The following is a 19706-nucleotide window of genomic DNA, read 5'->3' on the forward strand; positions in this document are numbered from 1 at the left end:
TATCGTCCACATTAGCACTGCGTTCAGATTAAAATTTTGATTCAAAGATACATCGTATGCATCGATCCCAGTAGACCACAACTCTTTTAACTCCTCAATAAGCGGTTGGAGGAAGATATCGAGACTAGCTCGCGGATGATTAGGCCTTGAATTCAGAATTGTAAGAAACAAATACTCTGTATTCATGCACATACCAGGGGGTAAATTGTATGGAGTTAGGATCACTGGCCACAACGAATGATTACGAGACATGCCAAATGGATTGAACCCATCTGTGCATAATCCAAGATAAACGTTACGAGGTTCTTCGGTAAACCGGGGATGTTGCTCTTGGAAATATTTCCACTCGGTCGCATCAGAAGGTTGATTCATTTCTCCCTCCTTTGATTGATGCTCTGCATGCCATCGCATTGCCGCTGCTGTCTTGTGGCTCTGATACATTCTCTTCAATCGGTCACCAATAGGTAGATACCACATACGACTATATGGTACTTTGGTTCTTCGACGGTCATCCTTAGGCTTCCATCTTTGTGCACCACAAAACCGACATTGATCTTCCTTTTCATTTTCTTTCCAGAAAAGCATACAGTTGTTCATACAAACATCAATTGTATGATAAGGAAGACCTAAATTGTGCATCAATTTCTCGGTATGGTAATGCGAACCGGTTACCTGGTTTCCTTCTGGTAAAAAATCTGTCAACATTTGGCAAACCGAATCCACATATTTTTCACTCATATTATGATCCGCTTTGTTTTGCATGACTCGAGCAGCTAACGATAACTGTGACTGGCCTTCACGACAACCATCGTATAATGGATTTTTTGCACCTTCTAAAAAGTCGTAGAATTTCTTCGAATGGTTTAGTACTGGTTCTTCCACATTCTGATAACTAACATCCTCATAATAGTTATCATCAACCCCCACATTATAACGAAATGCATCATTCACCATATCCACATATGGATCTTCTGCTACATTACCCCCTACTTCATAATTCTCACTTACATACGTCCTATCAATGTAACTTGGTCCTATATCCATATTGAGTTCCTCTCCATGTTTATACCAAACATAATAATCTACCATAAATCCATGACTAAACAGATGACTCATAACTCTTCTACCCGAGATATGTTTATTGTTCTTGCAAACACTACAAGGACAGTGAAATTTACCGCGATTACTCTGGACTATAGGCTGGCTATTTGCAAACGTCAAGAATTCCTCCACACCCGCTTCAAATTCTTTTGAAAAATTTCCCGTTGCTTCATCGAACCTCTTGTACATCCACTCTCGATAATTACAGCCGTCATTACCGCCATAATTGTAATTTCCCGCCATTCCTCTAGAATAAATAACTATAAACGTTTTTTTTTTCTTATAAACGCTCTGTTTTTTTTTTTCTTTTAAGTGTTGATTATGTTTGTTGTAATGAAGAGAAGAGAGAGTGATTTTTGTTATATAGACAAATTTGGTGACTAAACAGCGACTAAAATACGACTATTACTTTTACTCGCCAAAAACCGGTACACCAACCCCATCTACCTCTTCATGAAAAAAACATGTTTTTTACCGGCATTTTACGACTATTTACCGACGTTTTAACGACTATTATGCGACCCGCCGAATCAGTCGCTAAATAGTCGCCTATTTAGCGACTACAGTCATTAGTCATTCAATATAGTCGCCAATTTAGCGACTACAGTCATTAGTCATTCAATATAGTCGCCAATTTAGCGACTATAATACGTCTATAGTCGAGGTTTTAATTGTAGTCGTATAATAGTCGCTAATTTACGACTATTAGAATGACTACAGTATGTAGTCGTTAATTAGCGACAATACGACGACTATATAATTGTAGTCGTAACATTAGTCGTATAATAGTCGTATATTAGTCGTCTAATTTAGCGACTACACAATTAGTCGCCGATCGTAGTCGGTAATCGCCTGTTTTCTTGTAGTATATAATTTAGTTTTGCATTTTAATAATCCCACGTGTTATAGGAATGAAGTTTTCCATGTCTCAGTTTATAACTCTTTAATTCTCTCTGGTACACCACAATATACAGTATGTATTTTTGTTTTTTCACGGACTGCATCAACATATCGTTTGTCAATCTCTTTTGGCCTAAAATGTGAAGTACCTAGTCCAAACAGTGTATACTCATCAACTTTTTATCAGCTTCAGTTTATGTCAAATATATGATCACGACTCTGTCCTTTTAGGTTCTGTTTGTTTTATTTATTTATTTATTTAGATCTTGCGATTAAATTTATCATCTTAAATGTTCATTTTAACATTTTTTTTTTTGGATGTTGTATTTGAGTACAACTTTGTTTGGAAAAAAATGGATGCAACTTATAAAGAAACGACTAAAAATGATATGTCCTTTAAATAATTAATTTGATGCCATATGAATTTATTTATAAAAATTAAAAATTGAAATAGAATATTGATAATAAAATAAATTAAATAATTACAAAAATATGGTTTTGGCCCTAAATATTAAAATCCAAATTTTGGCACCTAATTTAGATTCTACAATTTCACAATATTAACGCCAAAGGAGATTTTGTGGTATTATCATCAGAGTAAGATTCTGCTATTTTTCTTAAAAATGAGATTTCGGTGCCCAAACCTATTGTGATTTTGGTAAAGTACAACTGTAATTCTACAGTTTCAGCTGTAAAGGAAAGTGTTCTAAACCTGCGATTTTGCCATTTTATTGCCAAACCAAACTTTTAATTTTTTATTTTTACATTTAAAAGACATTATTGATTTTGCATTCAAGCTCTAAATTTACTTCATCTAAAATATCCAACTATATTGGGTGCAACTAATTTTACATCATCTATGACTAACTTACTAAAGTTCGTTGAAATTAACATGTGGATGCTAGCATCCGAATACTTCATTTGGATATAGAAACGAACAACCTCTAATTAGAGAAGAAAAATCTTTTATCGAACATTGAAAATTTGTAGCTGATATCAATCTAATTTATTTTCATATTGTTAACTATTCGAATTTATGCAAAATTTTCTTCAAGCTACGTACATATCTTATATGCATATTCTTCGTAGCAGTTCGAACCCGTCCCAAAGGTATATGGCAGAGGTGCTTGGACCAGAAACACATATTTTTTTGAAAGAATATTTAAATGGTATTATTCAACGATGAATTTTAATAGAATTGAAATCCAACACTAATCCAGTGTTTGTGGAAGCCCATTGGCCCATTGGTTGATCAAGGGTTGATTAATGCTTCTACACTAAGAGGTCTGGGGTTCGAGTCCCAGATATTGAGATTTATTATCAAATTTGCAGATTAATGGAGGAAAGTGTGCAGAAGATCTTCAGCGATGTACAATTATAGCCGTGCGTCAGGATTCTACGCAGAGAAGGAAGTGTCGCCAGGTCGTGGATCATTGAAGGTATTCATCAAGATCATGAAGAAGAAAGTGTAGTCTGTCGTGGATCTACTAAGGATCGGTAGAAATTGTCAGTTGTAGAATCGTCTATATAACAGTTCTCATAATTTGCAATTAATAATAAATCTAGACGAAAAAAAAAATCCAGTATTATTCAACTAATGATTTAAAATTTAACTTTAAAAACTGGTGTTATTGGATCTTATACTTCATTAGATTTTAATAGTTTTGGTGTTATTCAACTAAGATTTAAAAGATTTTATTAAAATCCAGTGTTATTTAAAACTAAAAGACTTGTAAAATCTTTGCATATTAGATCATTTGAAATGAAACTTTTTTCGAGTCTCATGAGTAAATTATTATAATCAAAATCCAAGATATAATGCAGAGATTTTAAAATCCACACAAACAGATTCTTAAAAACAATATCAGAAAGCAAATCTAAACCTTAAAGAATTGACTTTAACTTCATCATTAGAAAGGCCTATTTTTTGTGAAAAAATAGATAAAGGTTTAGAATTTTTGTTAGTAATATAAAATATGCTCGAAAATATAAATATATAATATTATCCTATACTATTATTTGTGGAGTACAATTTATTAGAAACCCTTTACTAACCTTCTCTTTTGTAAAAAATTACATGAGAATGCAATTACAAAAAGCTCATTTTAGAACAAATTCATTAAGGTTATTATAGACAATTAGCACTCTATCCATTTCACAAATCATGGGTCAACGGGTTTAGAAACGGGTTTAAGAAGATTCCCACAACAATAAGATCTTCCACGTATTTTTCATAAACAACAACACCAAACAATTAATTCATAATTACTTACATTTCTTATGAAACATCTTAGGGAAAAAACCCGAAAAAACCGCCATCTATTTTTTTTTTGGCCGTTTAATACCTGTGTTTTTAAATTTGGAATAAAAATACCTCATTTAGTTTCGATTGCCTTTTAAAACTATCGTTTTTTAAAACTTGGTAATTTCGAACCCGACACTTAACAGTCGTTACTGGGCGTAACGGAATTATTTAACGGCGTTAAATTTTAACCGGCAAAAAACCCGAAAAAACCGCCATCTATTTGTTTTGGCCGTTTAATACCTGTGTTTTTAAATTTGGAATAAAAATACCTCATTTAATTTCGATTGTCTTTTAAAACTATCGTTTTTAAAAACTTGGTAATTTCGAACCCGAAACTTAACAGTCGTCACTGGACGTAACAAAATTATTTAACCGCGTTAAATTTTAACCCCACGAGTTTATATAAATATATACTATCTGTTTGCATATAAATATATACTATCTGTTTGCATGTTAGTTTTGTAAACCTTAGAAGCTGGGTTTGACTCTTCAAGACTTCAACCTCATTTTTTTTTTATTAATTTCTTTTTGTGTTCTTCGTCTTCTTCGCCGGTGGTGACGACGACTTCTTCTTCTCAGATCTCCGATGATGCAAACTAGTCTCTCTCTCTTTCTCTTCTTCACTCGAATCTCTTTTTTGTAATGGGTTTTTGCCGAGATCCATCCCATTTATGTATAGATCTGATCTGATTGATGTCGATTTAGTTGCTGTTCTTTTTCAATGGTAGATCTAATTGCAGAATCGATTTGTTGAAATCGCTCTATGATTCATCTTTTGTTTGCATTTCGAGTCTTAACTTTGTACTGATGGGAAGTTATTCGAAGTGGAGAACAAAGAGAAAAAAAAAACAGGTTTAAGATTCAAACCCGGATCTGGTGGTTTAAAAAAAGACACACGCTACCACTAAACCACATTGACATTCTCGTAATGTGTTGTGAGCAGTTTGTATATATTTATATAAACATGTGGGGTTAAAATTTAACGCTGTAAAATAATTCTGTTACGCCCAGTAACGACTGTTAAGTCTCGGATTCGAAATTACCAAGTTTTAAAAAACAATAGTTTTAAAAGGCAATCGAAATTAAATGAGGTATTTTTATTCCAAATTTTAAAACACAGGTATTAAACGGCAAAAAAAAAAATAGATGGCGGTTTTTCTTGATTTTTTCCCGGTTAAAATTTAACGCCGTTAAATAATTCCGTTACGCCCAGTAACGACTGTTAAGTCTCGGGTTCGAAATTACCAAGTTTTAAAAAATGATAGTTTTAAAAGGCAATCGAAATTAAATGAGGTATTTTTATTCCAAATTTAAAAACACAAGTATTAAACGGCCAAAAAAAAAATAGATGGCGGTTTTTTCGGGTTTTTTCCCAAACATCTTATCACATAAAAGCTTAAATATATTAGATAAAGAAGAGACAGAAACCAAAAACAAAACGTTTCATGTTATGGTTGGTTCATGGAAGATAATTCGTGCCTCTTCATATCGAGGGAGAATTCGAATATTTGTATATTTTTGCATTGTATGTTATTGTATGTTTTTACATTTTTACATGTTTTCTGTGTTATCTATGTTATCCTATGTCTCTAATTCTTATAGTGAAGATTCAAATATTTGTATATTTTTGGTTAATTTATATGTTAAAGATTGACTATTTCATCAATGTTTCTAAAATCAAAACAAAACTAATCCAGTATCTATATAATTTCATATTTAAAAGAGAGCTTTAGATTAGTTTAAAATCAAAACAAAACTAATCCAAAACTATTAGGTATTCGGATTTTTTTCTAACTAATTTTAGATTGTATTTGATATTTGAAATGACATATACGATATGAGGATGAAGATCTAAATCTTACCAATACGGTTTCGATAGTGATAAGATTAAAAACCATTTATATGTTTAATGTTAAGAATAATCCGCTTTGAAACTAATAAAAATTGTCATTTATATTTTGTAAACTAATATCTTTAGATTAGTTTCAATCACTATATTCCACCTAATAGAGAATATACCTATATGGATTAAATTTCACAACTAATTTTAATTAGCTCAAAAGGATTTGATAATATTTTTCGGAGCTACTGTATCTAACAAAGCCGCCCTCCAATGCTTATAAATTGGAATAACGACGAGACTGCTTTAGTACATTCTCACAAAATCACCTCTTTACACGAAACAGAACCCTTCAAAATGGCCATGGTCAGTCCCTACACTCCTATCAAAGACTTGAAACCTTACAAGACTTCCTGGCGTATTCAAGCTAAGATTCTGCATACGTGGAATCATTATACTCAGGGTGCTGGGATGTCTTTTGAAATGGTCTTGGTTGATGCTTATGTAAGTAGGATTTTGTTTGTCAACAATGAATAAGTGTTTTAGCAAACTGTTTTAAGTATTTATGTTATTAGATTGGTTTACCAGTTATTTCTTATAAATGCAGGGTAACAAGATTCAAGCAGGAATTAAGAAAGAACACCTCCAGAAGTTGCAAAGTGGAATCAAGAAAGGAGAGTGGAGAATATTTGACGAGTTTTCAGTGAAGAAGGCAACATGAATGTATCGACCAACAACTCATAACTACAGAATTATATTTGAGTACTCTACTGTCATCTCCCCCTCTGAGACGATTTCGGAATCGATTTGGCTAGATTTAGTTCCTTTTAATTCAGTACTAAGTGGTACCTTTGATCAAAACAAGTTGGTTGGTCAGTTTTTTCTGCAGCTTACTTTTTTTTGTGAATTTTTGTACTATGTATATTGTACTAAATAATGTGTTTTACCTTTGCTATAGATATCATTGGCCAACTGGTGAATGTTGGGGAAATGCAAATCATGGATGTCAAAGGCAAGCCTAACAAGAAGATTGATTTCCAACTAAGAGACACTGAGTAAATGTTTTATATAATATCTATAATAAGTCATTATTTCGGAGTTTATCTTGATCATATTTATTTTTTATTTTGCATTTCTATCTTTAGCGATAACCGTCTACCATGTTTACTGTGGGGAAGATTTGCTGATCAAATTAGCAAAGTCTCAAAAGATTCTATTGGAGGACAGGTCATTTGTTTGATCCGGTGGGCTAAGTTGTGCCATTACAAAGGTATTGCATGACATATTTGACGGATAACTCCATATATTACGTAAAAAATATTGTTACTGATTGAAAACCATTATGTTTTTCAGAAATCAGAAGTATTTCAAACTCTTTTGATGCTTCTGACGTTTTGATCAACTCTGTCTTGACAGAGGTGGATGATTTTAAGCAAATGTGAGTGTTGTGTTTTCATTTAACTGTCTCATTATATATCTAAATATAAATTACGAAAACTAACTAATTCTGCGTTTCTCAGGCTTCCTTCTGATGGACTTGCATTGACAATAATGGAACCTAAACCTAGATTACAGCCTCTCAAGGTGCGTGAAGAGAGATCCAAACAATTCCCAAGGAAGACTATTGCTGAGCTAAAGGCCTCTCTCGAGGTATCTCTATCATAGATTTAATATTTGTTGTCTTTTATTATTTTCATCTTAGTTAACTAATTTAGTTGAATCCTTAATCTTTTCTAAGGTTGAAAAGATCAAGCTCATCTGTACCATTTTGTCAATTGACTTGGACTGGTCGTGGTATTATTTTGCCCACATCAAATGTAACAAAAAAGTTCTCAAAAGCAAAAAACTTCTTAGCTCTGGTGCCAAGAAGATAATTTGGATGTGTGACAAATGTAATACAAACGTATCCTCTGTTGAAGCAAGGTAATTGTTGCTATCCTATTTTGTATCTGCCTTTACTTTTATCATATTCTACCATAATTTTTATTTATATTGAATATAATTCTTAATTGCATAGGTACTGGCTGCATCTAGACGTTATGAATAACACAGGGGAGAGCAAACTTATGTTGTTTGATAGTTTTGTTGAACAAATCATAGGTATTCCAGCTTGTGATCTCGTGGATCCTACAACTGAAGAGGTATTTTCTAATTGTATTCATTACATTTCGTTTTATTTACATCTTGGTAAATATATGATACCCTTCCTGTATACTATTAAACACAGCTTGATGATCCCCTGCCACTCCCTGATGTTCTGAAAAACATTATTGGTAAAACATACCAGATTGCTCTTTGTGTTGAGCAAGATAATATCTCAAGAGGAAATGATGAATACAAAGTTTCTGAGGTTTTAACAAGTCAGAACCTTAATCACGCTGCCCTTGAACCTGAAGTTGATTATCCTGTTGATCTTTCATCCATGAGTTCCAGTGACCAGGTAATACATTTTCCTAAATTCAGTGTGATTTATATGATGTGATAATCTTTGTTGTTCCTTCCTCGCCTAATTAAAAATTCATAATGTTTTTAGGTTTTGATGCTGACTAATAGTTCTCATAAGGATGACACTACCAATACTTCACTGTCTACACCATCATCAAAGAGAAAAGAAGATACTTCGGATGGATCTGATCAAAACTCCACAAGCAAGAAACAATGCACTGGAATACAATCTAATGTCAAAGACGATGGTGTCATTGATTTAGACACTCCGGAGAAAAATGATCAGTCTACTGATGTTAAAGTCCATGGTGTCCTGGCTGTAGACAATTCGAAGGAACATGATCAGCCTAAGTTCATACACAAACTTGATGAGGCAGGTCAAGAAGCCATCACCAAAGTAAGTGAAGCAGAACAGAAGCAAGTTCTTTTGAAGAACATTAAGCTTGAGAAGCTCGAAGGCCAGAAGGGAGCAAAGTGAGTTAAGGGAAGACTCAACAATCTAAAATAAAGTTGATCTCATGGATTAGTTTTTTTTTTTTTTTTTTTTTTCTATTAGGTATCGTTTTTACATTTCTATCTTATTTTTTATGTTCTGTTTTTCAAACAACATCTTATCAGACATTTTTTCCTTAGTTTCAATTTCTATCTAAGAGTTTTATTTTAGAAGGTTTATCATTGTGGTGTTACTTATTTGATTATTTGTTCTATCCTCCTAACAATAACGATTCCAGAACCACTATTTAAGCCAAAGCGTGTAATAGAACTCTTAATTATGGCCTAATTTCATATGTTCATATCAAATTGGATCGTGGAGAAGAGACCAAGCCATATTCATATGCTTTCTCCGGTATATCTAACAAAAGACAAATCTGATTTATTTTACTTTAGAAACTATCCATAATCCTAAAACCATTATAACTCAAATTAGAGTATAGCATGATTACTTTAACGAGACTTACTTATTTTAATGGCTTTGTCCAGACTGATCTTTATCCAATTTTTTTTAACTGCTTTAGCATAATCCTGTAAATAAATCAACAAACAGTTAATTAATTTACAATATCAGTTGAATTAGTTGTATGTAAGTTTAGATTCTTCATAAATTTGTTAATATAATTTTGTAATCTTAATAATAATAAAATATCTAAATCATATCCAAAATCTAAAACAACTTCTACACCAGCTTGCTGATAATTTATCTTGAATCCGGATAATTTATATAGAGTATCTTGAAGAACTAAATATATGGAAACTGTGATTATATGAAATCATTCTTAATCATTATCTACCTCATATTTAAATAATAATAAATGAGATATATCAAACAAACACATCGAAACGATTCATATTTCCATATCTAATTCTAACTATATTCTTTGGATCTATACAGTCATATTCGTCTATATATACCTATATTTTCTTCTCATATCATCTCAGAAACCATCGACTCCTCTGCTTTCAATGCAAAGAAACAAACGTGTATATCCCATGGAGTTGGTTCACAGTATATCTGATTTGCATGTAAACTCGTCAACATGGAGGATTTATGTTAAGATTATGTGTATGTGGGAACAAGATTTGGGTTCTGCTGGATCTGAAACAATCATGATGTTGGCTGATGAAAAGGTATCAAACTTTTGCTTCACTTTCTATTTACTTTTATCTTGCAATAAAACTATATTTATGTTTGTCATACAAGTACTTTAAATGTTTTGGTTCTGTAGGGTGGAAGAATCGATGCAAGGATTCCATCTGGGACATCCTATACTAATATTTGGGAAGTACATCCTAAGGATCATAACTTGATTTTGTAAGAAATTACAATATATGTCATTAGAGAATTCTAATCATAAAATTTTATTCCATGTCACTAATATATATTAACGGGTCAACGGGTTTAAAGATATTAAAAGATTTTGTTTATATAATTCATATAAATATAATTCATATATTTTTCGATAATAACTATATTACACAATTAATATAATTCGAAATTGTTATATACTAATCAATTCGAAAATGTAACACAATTAGTAAAAATGTTGTATACTAACATATAATTCGAAAATGTGACACAAAAATGTTATTGAAAATGTTAATGAAAATGATATATCATTGAAAACATTTTATATCAATTGACTTTATAAAAAATGCTATTTTGAATTATAATACTCATATAGTTCAAAAATGTTATTGAAAATGTTATATACTAATCCATTATCCTATACTATTATTTGGAAAGTACATCTTATAAGTCGTAACGTTGATTTTGTAAGAAATTACAATATATGCCATTAGAGATCTCTAATCATAATCATTTTAATTCTATGTCACTAATATTCACCAATTCATTAAAAACGGGTCAATGGGTCAAACGGATTTAAAAATATTACTGAGATTACCTAATATATAGGAGGTCAATCACGAATATAACAAACATGAATTTTGTTTAGAGACAAATAATTTTTAATCATACAACGAAATTTAGTTTAGATTTTAAAATATTTCCTTGACTAAACTATACTAATTAATTATGATTAATATATATGGAAGAAAAAACGAAATTATATTTATGTAAAATAATTAAATTTGATAATATATTAATAGATATTTCCAAAATCCTTAAATCGGGATTGTCTCAAAAATTTTGTCTATGTGTATTTCGCAGATTGGCAAAGATAAATACATATAGAAATGATATTTTTAATTTACTAAATCAGAAATAAATATAGCATCCTAAATCTTAGTACTTGCCATAACAATTTTATATTTATTCGAATAGATTCAAAACGAAAATTCAAATCCCCTGTATTAAGCAACTACAACAAACACCAATAAAAAAGTCAACAAAATATTCAAATTTTTCTAAAATATAGTTATATTCTAAAATCTTTCAAAAATTGTTAACCATGTAGAGATTTTGTAGTTAAGGAAACAAAAATTTATTTTTGAACATAATTTTCAAAACAGTTAATACAATCTTCAAAACGGATCTCATATATATTCAATCCTATACTATTATTTGGGAAGTACATCTTATAAGTCGTAACGTTAATTTTGTAAGAAATTACAATATATGCCATTAGAGATCTCTAATCATAATCATTTTAATTCTATGTCACTAATATTCACCAATTCATTAAAAACGGGTCAATGGGTCAAACAGATTTAAAAATATTATTGATATTACCTAATATATAGGAAGTCAATCACGAATATAACAAACATGAATTTTGTTTAGATACAAATAATTTTTAATCATACAACGAAATTTAGTTTAGATTTTAAAATATTTCCTTGACTAAACTATACTAATTAATTATGATTAATATATATGGAAGAAAAAACGAAATTATATTTATGTAAAATAATTAAATTTGATAATATATTAATAGATATTTCCAAAATCCTTAAATCGGGATTGTCTCAAAATTTTTGTCTATGTGTATTTCGCAGATTGGCAAAGATAAATACATATAGAAATGATATTTTTAATTTACTAAATCAGAAATAAATATAACATCCTAAATCTTAGTAGTTGCCATAACAATTTTATATTTATTCGAATAGATTCAAAACTAAAATTCAAATCCCCTGTATTAAGCAACTACAACAAACACCAATAAAAAAATCAACAAAATATTCGAATTTTTCTAAAATATAGTTATAATCTAAAATCTTTCAAAAATTGTTAACCACGTAGAGATTTTGTAGTTAAGGAAACAAAAATTTATTTTTGAACATAATTTTCAAAACAGTAAATACAATCTTCAAAACGGATCTCATATATATTCAATTTGCATTAAATCTTAAATTTAAAAAGATATGATCATATCAAACCTAAATTGTGATAATGATTAGCCGACTCTCTTCTTAGCTTATAAATAGATAATATATGATCCGGCTAAATCATTCACAAATCACAAAATTTATTCTAGCAGCCATTTTTGAAATCTTTCACGCTTTTTTTTTTTCTAATGTTCTTTATCTTAGAAATTGTTTTTGACAATAGTCTACCTTGTGATTGTAGGATTTCAAAATTCAGAATGGAGTGAAGAAAGAATATGTCGAACACTAACAGAGGTTTGTGATAAAAGCAAATTTGAAAATCAAGAAAAATTATGTTTCTGATTTACAAGTGTTTTTTTATTACAGATTGAAGAGGCATCGACATCTGCTATCAAAAACTTAGTTGGGAAGAATTTTTCAATCATTTCTTTTTCTCAAAAAGTATAAAATCTGCAGTGGGCATCCGTTGCTTAAGCAAGCGTTGAATATTTTTGTTGTATATACTTTATCCTTAAACGTGAATATTTTGAAGTATACTTTTTTTGTAATAAATCAGTTTACTTTTTAAAATTCAGAAAATCATACTCTAATTATGTTAATAAATCATATTACTTTTTTAAAATTCAGAAAAACATCTCATTAAATTTGTTGACAATTTGATTTCACTTACCTTATAGATGTGAAGATTTTCAAAACCGGCTGGTGCATCCGATTCAAGACTTATTCATTCTAGAAGCCATATACTGCTAAATTAGGAGAGCATGCAAATGATCTGAGAAGATGAACAGTGAGTTTTTTTTATTATCATACTTTTAAACAAATAATGAGATTTTTTTTTTTTGAGAGATCGAGTTTATAACTAGCAAATTCTTATTCAATATTTAATCTCATTATATAATCTAATTATTTACATCCTATACTATTATTTGGGAAATACATCCTATAAATTGTAAAGTTGATTTTGTAAGAAATTATAATATTTGCCATTATAGATCTCTAATCATAATCATTTTAATTCCATGTCACTAATAATAACCAATTCATTAAAAGACGGGTCAATGGGTCAATGGGTCAAACGGTTAAAGTATTTATGATATTTAAATTCTATAAAAAGTATAATATTAATAATATTTGAACTCTATAAAGTATTTATGATATTTAAATATATATATATATATTATGGAAACCATTTGAAATCAAACTTTTAAATTGACTCAAATTATATGTATTTTAAATAAAAGTATTATTAAAAAGAAAATTAACAAAATGATTTTTAATTTCACGGAACGGGGTTATATGGTGGGACGGGTTTGTGTCAATATTAATACGTGACGGTATATATATGACGGGTGAAATCCTAAAATTAATAATCAAAATAATCTTAAATACTTAACAAAATAAATAATATTAAAAAATACAAATAAAAATTTAATTTTTAAGTTAAATAAATCAACCCGCGGAATACCGCAAGGTAAAATCTGGTGATACTGGGCCAAATATAGTTAGAACTGAGCAAACAAATCCCAATAGAGCCCATGTAAAAACTTCAACACAATACAAATATTTTTTTCGTTCTCAATGACACAATACAATTATGAATACCTAATTGAACCAAATAAATTGTTAATCTCATATAAACAAAAATAGAATTCTAATGCAGCTAAATATATTTTATATACAATACAATATTCTCTCTTTCTTTATTACCAAGTCATGTTTTTCAAATAAATTAGATTAAAACAACATTTAACTCCTATAATAAAATAGTCCAATATGATATGGAATATAAATTTAAAATTTATTATCTATATTATTATTTAGTTCTACAAACAAAATATACAACCATCGTCAAATGAAATATACAACATGATATCCAAATAGTAATAAAAATAAAACATTATGATATATTCCCTTTTATATTATACTATTATATTATATTATTATTTAATTCTTCAAACAAAATATACAATTTGATTTATACAAAATATTAAATCCCGTGCTGTATAGTACGGGTCATGATCTAGTACCTTTGAAATTTTCGACCAGTACTGAAAGAAGGATTCTGGTTTCATCTGTCTGATTTCCAGGTTATCCAACCAGAGAACACAATCATATATTCACCATCTCTATTTGAAATCAGGTTTATCTCGAAAACAGGAATGTGGCCTGTGAAACAGAGATCATGGAGTAACTTCTTTGAGTTTGTTTTCCCTATTGAAGTCCAGTATGCTATAGAATCGAATAAAGAAATTGTGATTGGTAAAGATTTCTAGAAATTTTTTTTATGTGGAATCCATATATTTTAGATTACTGATTATAGTTGGTTTTTATTGTTCATTTTTTGAGTTTAGATGCTATTGGTGTGATTGCTGCTGTCAATACTATTCGAAGATTTCCTTATGTGTGTCCTCGGGGAGGGTCAGACAATGAGTCAAGATTTGTGGCTTTTAAGATAAAGGACAATATGTATGTTTTTCTCTTAATATATTTTATGCTATATGTAAGATCAAAGATGTTTTATGATATATTTTCAAAGCATATAAACATAATGCAATTCATGAAATATTATTTAGGGGTGGAATAATTGAGTGCATTGCTGTTGGTACGTGTTGTGATTTGTTTATGACCAACTGGTCTGCTAAGGTCGACTTGGTTACTTATAATTATGAACCAATCGTGGCTGTTCTTCGCAACTGGAGAATTACAGAGTTTGATGGTTAGTTCTAAAAATTCTTTGTTTCCTTCTGTTAATTAGACTATCTTATGTGTTTGAAATAGTGAATATTTCTAAATTATATATTATACAATTGTTCTATAGGAAGAAATATCTTGATGAGTGAATTTGGTTGTTCCCGTTTGTATCTTGATCCAACTTTCCACGACTTGGATATTCCACAATACGTGTAAGTGTCATTTTTACTAATTATACAATTGACTATTAATGTTACAAGAGACACACTAATTTGGTCTTTGTTTTTTCACAGTCGTAGCTTCACTGATGAAGATAAACATGAAGATGATGATGACTAAGAGAATCTAATGACGGAAGTTCCCTTGATGTTTTATCTTCATTGGTTTTATCTATTTAGGTTGTTATATTTCAAATTTCGGATTGATAATTTTTGGATTTAAGTTTCAAACAATGTTATCCTACATTTGCTATCAAGTTAATCTCATGAATTGTTCTACAGCATTTTAATTTCATAACTCTTTATATTCCATTGTTTTGATGTTTTTTTTTAATTATTAGCATAAGAGCTACTAAACGACAAAGTATATAGATTTCTTTTAATATAACAGTTCACTGCAAAATCTTATCAAAACCAATCAAAAGCCTCTTGAAAAATATGGATACACAATCTATATAATATATTATTAGCTACTATTGAAATGATTTGTATTCACCTATACATATAATATAGGATACTTCATTTGGGAAGTAAAACTAATAAAATGATCATATAAAACAATAGTCATCATTCAAAACCGGATTTTTGGTTTTGATATACCCAATGTCTATCATTTCTACCTGACATAAAACGTAAACAAAACACTTGAGTAGTATTTTGAAAAGCATTTTATACTTATTAGTATTTGTTTAAGTTATCAGAATCCAGACTATCAAATCTTTTAACCAAGTTATATTTATTTTGTTTGCTCTCTAATTCTCTTATCTTCCATTAATAAGACAACCGTGAAGTAAAACTAGATCTAAATGTCAAACTCTTCGTATCCCATGGATTTTGTTTCTGATTTGAACAACGAGAGAATGAAGTGAAAGGTTCATTTAAAGATCTTGAGTATTTGGAATCTTCATTCCACACCAAATTTGAGTATGGTTACAAGCATGATTTTGGTTGATGAGAAGGTATGTGTTACCTATGAGTTATAGTTTCTTTTTAGTTTTATTTGTTTTATCACAGACTTAGTTGTGGACATCTTATAATATCACAATTCTTATAAAATCTCTTATGTAGGGAAACAAAATCGATGCTATAATCCCAAATGCTCTATACAGACACAATTTCAAAAAGAATCTCAAAGAAGGTGAATGGTACTTCATGTCTGATTTCAACGTTGTTCCCCAAAATCCCATTTCTAGATACTCTTGGCTCCCTTTCATGATTCAATGTAAGTGGGAAACAAAAATGGTTCACATAACTCCTAGATCAATCAACAATTACCTGGATTTCATTGATTATGATGAAATCAAATATGCTAGAACACAAGAAAGGGAGCATGTAACTGGTAAGTTCTATATACATAATTTAGATATATTGTCAAGAGCCATTAATCTGAATATATTTGTTTTCTTGTGTAGATGCTATTGGTTTGATAACAAGTGTGTCTCCCATTCGAACAGTGCCTTTTGTCTGTGGTATAGGACAAACCGATTATGAAGCAAGACATGTGATGTTGAAGATTAAGGACAATGAGTAAGTTTTGCTTTTTTGTTTATTATGTTTAGTGTTACATGATAATTTTATGAAGCTAGATTGTATTAACCTGAATAATCTCTATGTTATTTATATTTTTAGTGGCAAAAAGATGATATGTGTTGCAGTTGGAGAGTCTTGTGAGCTGTTTGTTAACAAATTATCTACACGTTTAAGTTCTCCTAGATACAACAATGATCCTATCGTGGCTGTTATGCGATTCTGGAGGATCTCCGAAATAAAAGGTGCTTAACTATATTGAATTACATTATTTCTATTAATTTGATCAAAAACTATATATGCATATTTATTTAATCTAAAACTCTCTTTGTTTATTCCTCTATAAGGTCACCTTGCTTAATGAGTGTAGCTGGCTGTTCAAGGGTTTTTATTGATGAACAATTTCCAGATTTCGATATCTACAGATACATGTAATTTCATACTTTATGGTTTTCTTATATTTTAATTAGCATGAGATTAAGATAACTAATATTTCCTCTTTGCTTTTTATAATTTAGTCGATCATTTGCAATCGCCAAGGAAAATGATGATCAGATGGAGGAAGTGGATTTTAACTAAGACAAAGCTAGGAGGATAAAATTGAATCATCTGTTTTATCAGTTTGTACTTTGATATATACCTGTTATCTCTTTTTGTTTTTTGTTATTTGACTATCTTTAAATTTTAAGATTCCCAGAGACTTTACTATATGTTTAAATGTACTTTGCCAAAAGTTATTTGCATTGTTAAGAACTTAAATCATTCGTGAATATGATGGACCTTTAATGTCAGTACGTTACTATTTATATAAGTTACTGAATAGTTTTTTTTTTTTTGTTAACCAAATAATCTTTCTCATTTCAGCATGCATATAAGATCATATGAACTTTAAAGGTCCGTGATATTAACTATAGTCAAAAGTTCAAATTTTAAAAAAAAGCTGCTTTTTATCATCAAATTAAAGTTTCTTTCTGAGCTGTCATAGAAACATAGTCACTTTGAAAACCAAAAAAGCTGTTAACTTGTGCCAATACATCAATCATATGCAATGGTCAAGTTTTGCAAAAGGTTGTCACATATAAAGTTTTTGTTTTCTCTAATTTAGTAATATATAAAAATGATTTTTTGGGCTTTTCTTAATTGTTTCTATTGGTTATCCTATAGGTTTGGCCTTTTCAAGATGTGTATAAATACATATATTGATTTCTACATGTATCACACTCAAGTTCTCCCAAGAGTTTCCACAAACAAAAAATCATCAGCTTTCAAACTTTTCAGACGATTACTCTAATCTTTTCCAAATGAATACTTTTTTAACTTATTTAACTCTCGAGAAGAAGGAATGGTTTGTAGTTGTTAAGATCTTGAGCATTTGGAATCATCCTCCCAAGCATCCCAATGATCAGACTACCATGATTTTGGTGGATGACAAGGTATATGTTATTTTCTCCTTCTTATATCATTTTTTCTATAGATTTATTATAGATGATGAGGGAGAAAAATCTTTTTAACGTTTTATATTTCAGGGTACCAGAATTGATGTTGTGGTTCCTCCAGATTCATACAAAAAAAATTTTCCTAGAAACCTCAAAGAAGAAAAGTGGTACTTTCTTTGGGATTTCGATGTGATCCCACCTTCATTGCGTGAAAGGAACTCTAATCATCCTTACCAACTTAGCTTTAATAAGAAGACAATTATGGCTTACTACAAAAAGAAATTCACTTCCGAATTCCTGCAGTGTCTTGATTTTCTAAGGATCAATAATCCATCAGAAGAAGATAAGCAATTCGTTGTTGGTAATATTCTGGATTAGAGTTCCAAATTTTTTATATTATTTTTTATTTACTCTTATAGCCTAATTTTTGACTTATTCCCATATTTAGATGTAGTTGGAGTGGTTAGGAGTGTCTCTCCTATTGGAAGACTACTTGAAGGAGAAAGTGATTTGGATTCAAGCTATGTTACTTTCACATTAAAGGACCTTGCGTAAGTTTTATTGGAAAATCAATATAGTCTACGTCTATATGAGTTGTATTAGTTATCAGATTTTCAAAAGTGTCATTATATTTTTATTATGTATCATTACATGTAGTGGCCATTCCATTAATTGTGTTGCAAAAGGAAGTTTCTGTGAAGAATTTGTTAGGAAGTATTCTAGAAGAATATGTGATGTGAATTATCACAATCAACCAATCATGGTTGTTCTGCGTTTTTGGAGGATATCAGAGTTTGGAGGTGATGTTCTCCAAACTAATTTTTAGATTCATAATCCATATTTGACTGTTTATATAGCCAACAAATTTCAGTCCATACTAATTATGGTATTTTTTGTGTGTTTTCAGGTAAACCTTGCTTGATTACGAAAGGAGGTTGTCCAAGAATGTTCATCGATGAAAATTTCAGTGACATTAACAGAGACTGCTACATATATTTCCACAGTATATATGAAATTTAAATTGGTTTATTTATACATAAGTTTTTATATTCTTATGTTAGTTATATTTATTTTCGCAGCTGCTTTTTCACCGCTGGAAATAAAGAGACAACATCCTCAGATAATGACAATGTTTCTGATGAAGACGGTGATTCTAACTAAGATTTGCAGCTGTGTGGATGGGATCAAAAAAATTCCTCCTATGTTATATTCTATCTTGGATTTCCTTTAATGCTTTGTTTTGTTAACTTTTTTTAAGCAATGTGCTATTCCCGTATTTGTAAAATAAAACTCTGATGTTCAGTTGTTTTTTTATTTTTCTTATCTATTTTTTACTTTTATTTTGCTTAATTCGTAAGCTTTCTGTGTAAAAGAAAGCATTGAATATCTTTTTTTTATTGTGCTATGATCTAGCACAAGCTATGAAATATCTTTTTTTTTTATGTTAATAATGT

General features: G+C 29.9%; 3 protein-coding genes across 4 annotated transcripts; all 3 read left to right on the plus strand.

The window, feature by feature from the left end:
• The first annotated feature begins 8199 nt into the window (after nucleotides 1–8199).
• On the plus strand, nucleotides 8200–9130 carry LOC9313413. The gene has a single exon (XM_021024131.1). It carries the CDS (start codon nucleotides 8686–8688, stop codon nucleotides 9067–9069), a length of 384 nt encoding a protein of 127 aa, XP_020879790.1. The 5' UTR covers nucleotides 8200–8685; the 3' UTR covers nucleotides 9070–9130.
• Nucleotides 9131–12409: 3279 nt separating this feature from the next.
• On the plus strand, nucleotides 12410–15570 carry LOC110228049. 2 transcript variants are annotated; one of them, XM_021024128.1, is made up of 7 exons: nucleotides 12410–12674; nucleotides 12747–13167; nucleotides 14468–14639; nucleotides 14732–14846; nucleotides 14954–15096; nucleotides 15199–15283; nucleotides 15365–15570. In XM_021024128.1, the coding sequence occupies exons 3-7, from the start codon at nucleotides 14540–14542 to the stop codon at nucleotides 15408–15410; spliced, it is 489 nt and encodes a 162-aa protein (XP_020879787.1). In that variant the 5' UTR covers nucleotides 12410–12674; nucleotides 12747–13167; nucleotides 14468–14539; the 3' UTR covers nucleotides 15411–15570. The 2 variants fall into 2 exon arrangements, with proteins under 2 accessions (XP_020879787.1, XP_020879789.1); XM_021024130.1 differs by lacking the exons at nucleotides 12410–12674; nucleotides 12747–13167 and having other exon boundaries at nucleotides 14414–14639.
• Nucleotides 15571–17986: 2416 nt separating this feature from the next.
• Nucleotides 17987–19244, plus strand: LOC110228048. Its single transcript, XM_021024127.1, has 4 exons — nucleotides 17987–18249; nucleotides 18343–18613; nucleotides 18701–19052; nucleotides 19160–19244. The coding sequence occupies exons 1-3, from the start codon at nucleotides 18118–18120 to the stop codon at nucleotides 18805–18807; spliced, it is 510 nt and encodes a 169-aa protein (XP_020879786.1). The 5' UTR covers nucleotides 17987–18117; the 3' UTR covers nucleotides 18808–19052; nucleotides 19160–19244.
• Nucleotides 19245–19706: the final 462 nt, after the last annotated feature.

Source organism: Arabidopsis lyrata (assembly GCF_000004255.2).
Source record: "Arabidopsis lyrata subsp. lyrata unplaced genomic scaffold ARALYscaffold_5, whole genome shotgun sequence".
NCBI lineage: Eukaryota > Viridiplantae > Streptophyta > Magnoliopsida > Brassicales > Brassicaceae > Arabidopsis > Arabidopsis lyrata.

Coding starts and splice junctions, on each gene's coding strand:
- LOC9313413 (XM_021024131.1), top strand. CDS start 8,686: ATGCTGACTAATAGTTCTCATAAGGATGACACTACCAATACTTCACTG.
- LOC110228049 (XM_021024128.1), top strand. CDS start 14,540: ATGTGGCCTGTGAAACAGAGATCATGGAGTAACTTCTTTGAGTTTGTT. Junction 14,640..14,731: donor GAATAAAGAAATTGTGATTG/GTAAAGATTTCT, acceptor TTTTGAGTTTAG/ATGCTATTGGTGTGATTGCT. Junction 15,097..15,198: donor GAGAATTACAGAGTTTGATG/GTTAGTTCTAAA, acceptor ATTGTTCTATAG/GAAGAAATATCTTGATGAGT.
- LOC110228048 (XM_021024127.1), top strand. CDS start 18,118: ATGAATACTTTTTTAACTTATTTAACTCTCGAGAAGAAGGAATGGTTT. Junction 18,250..18,342: donor TGATTTTGGTGGATGACAAG/GTATATGTTATT, acceptor TTTATATTTCAG/GGTACCAGAATTGATGTTGT. Junction 18,614..18,700: donor AGATAAGCAATTCGTTGTTG/GTAATATTCTGG, acceptor TCCCATATTTAG/ATGTAGTTGGAGTGGTTAGG.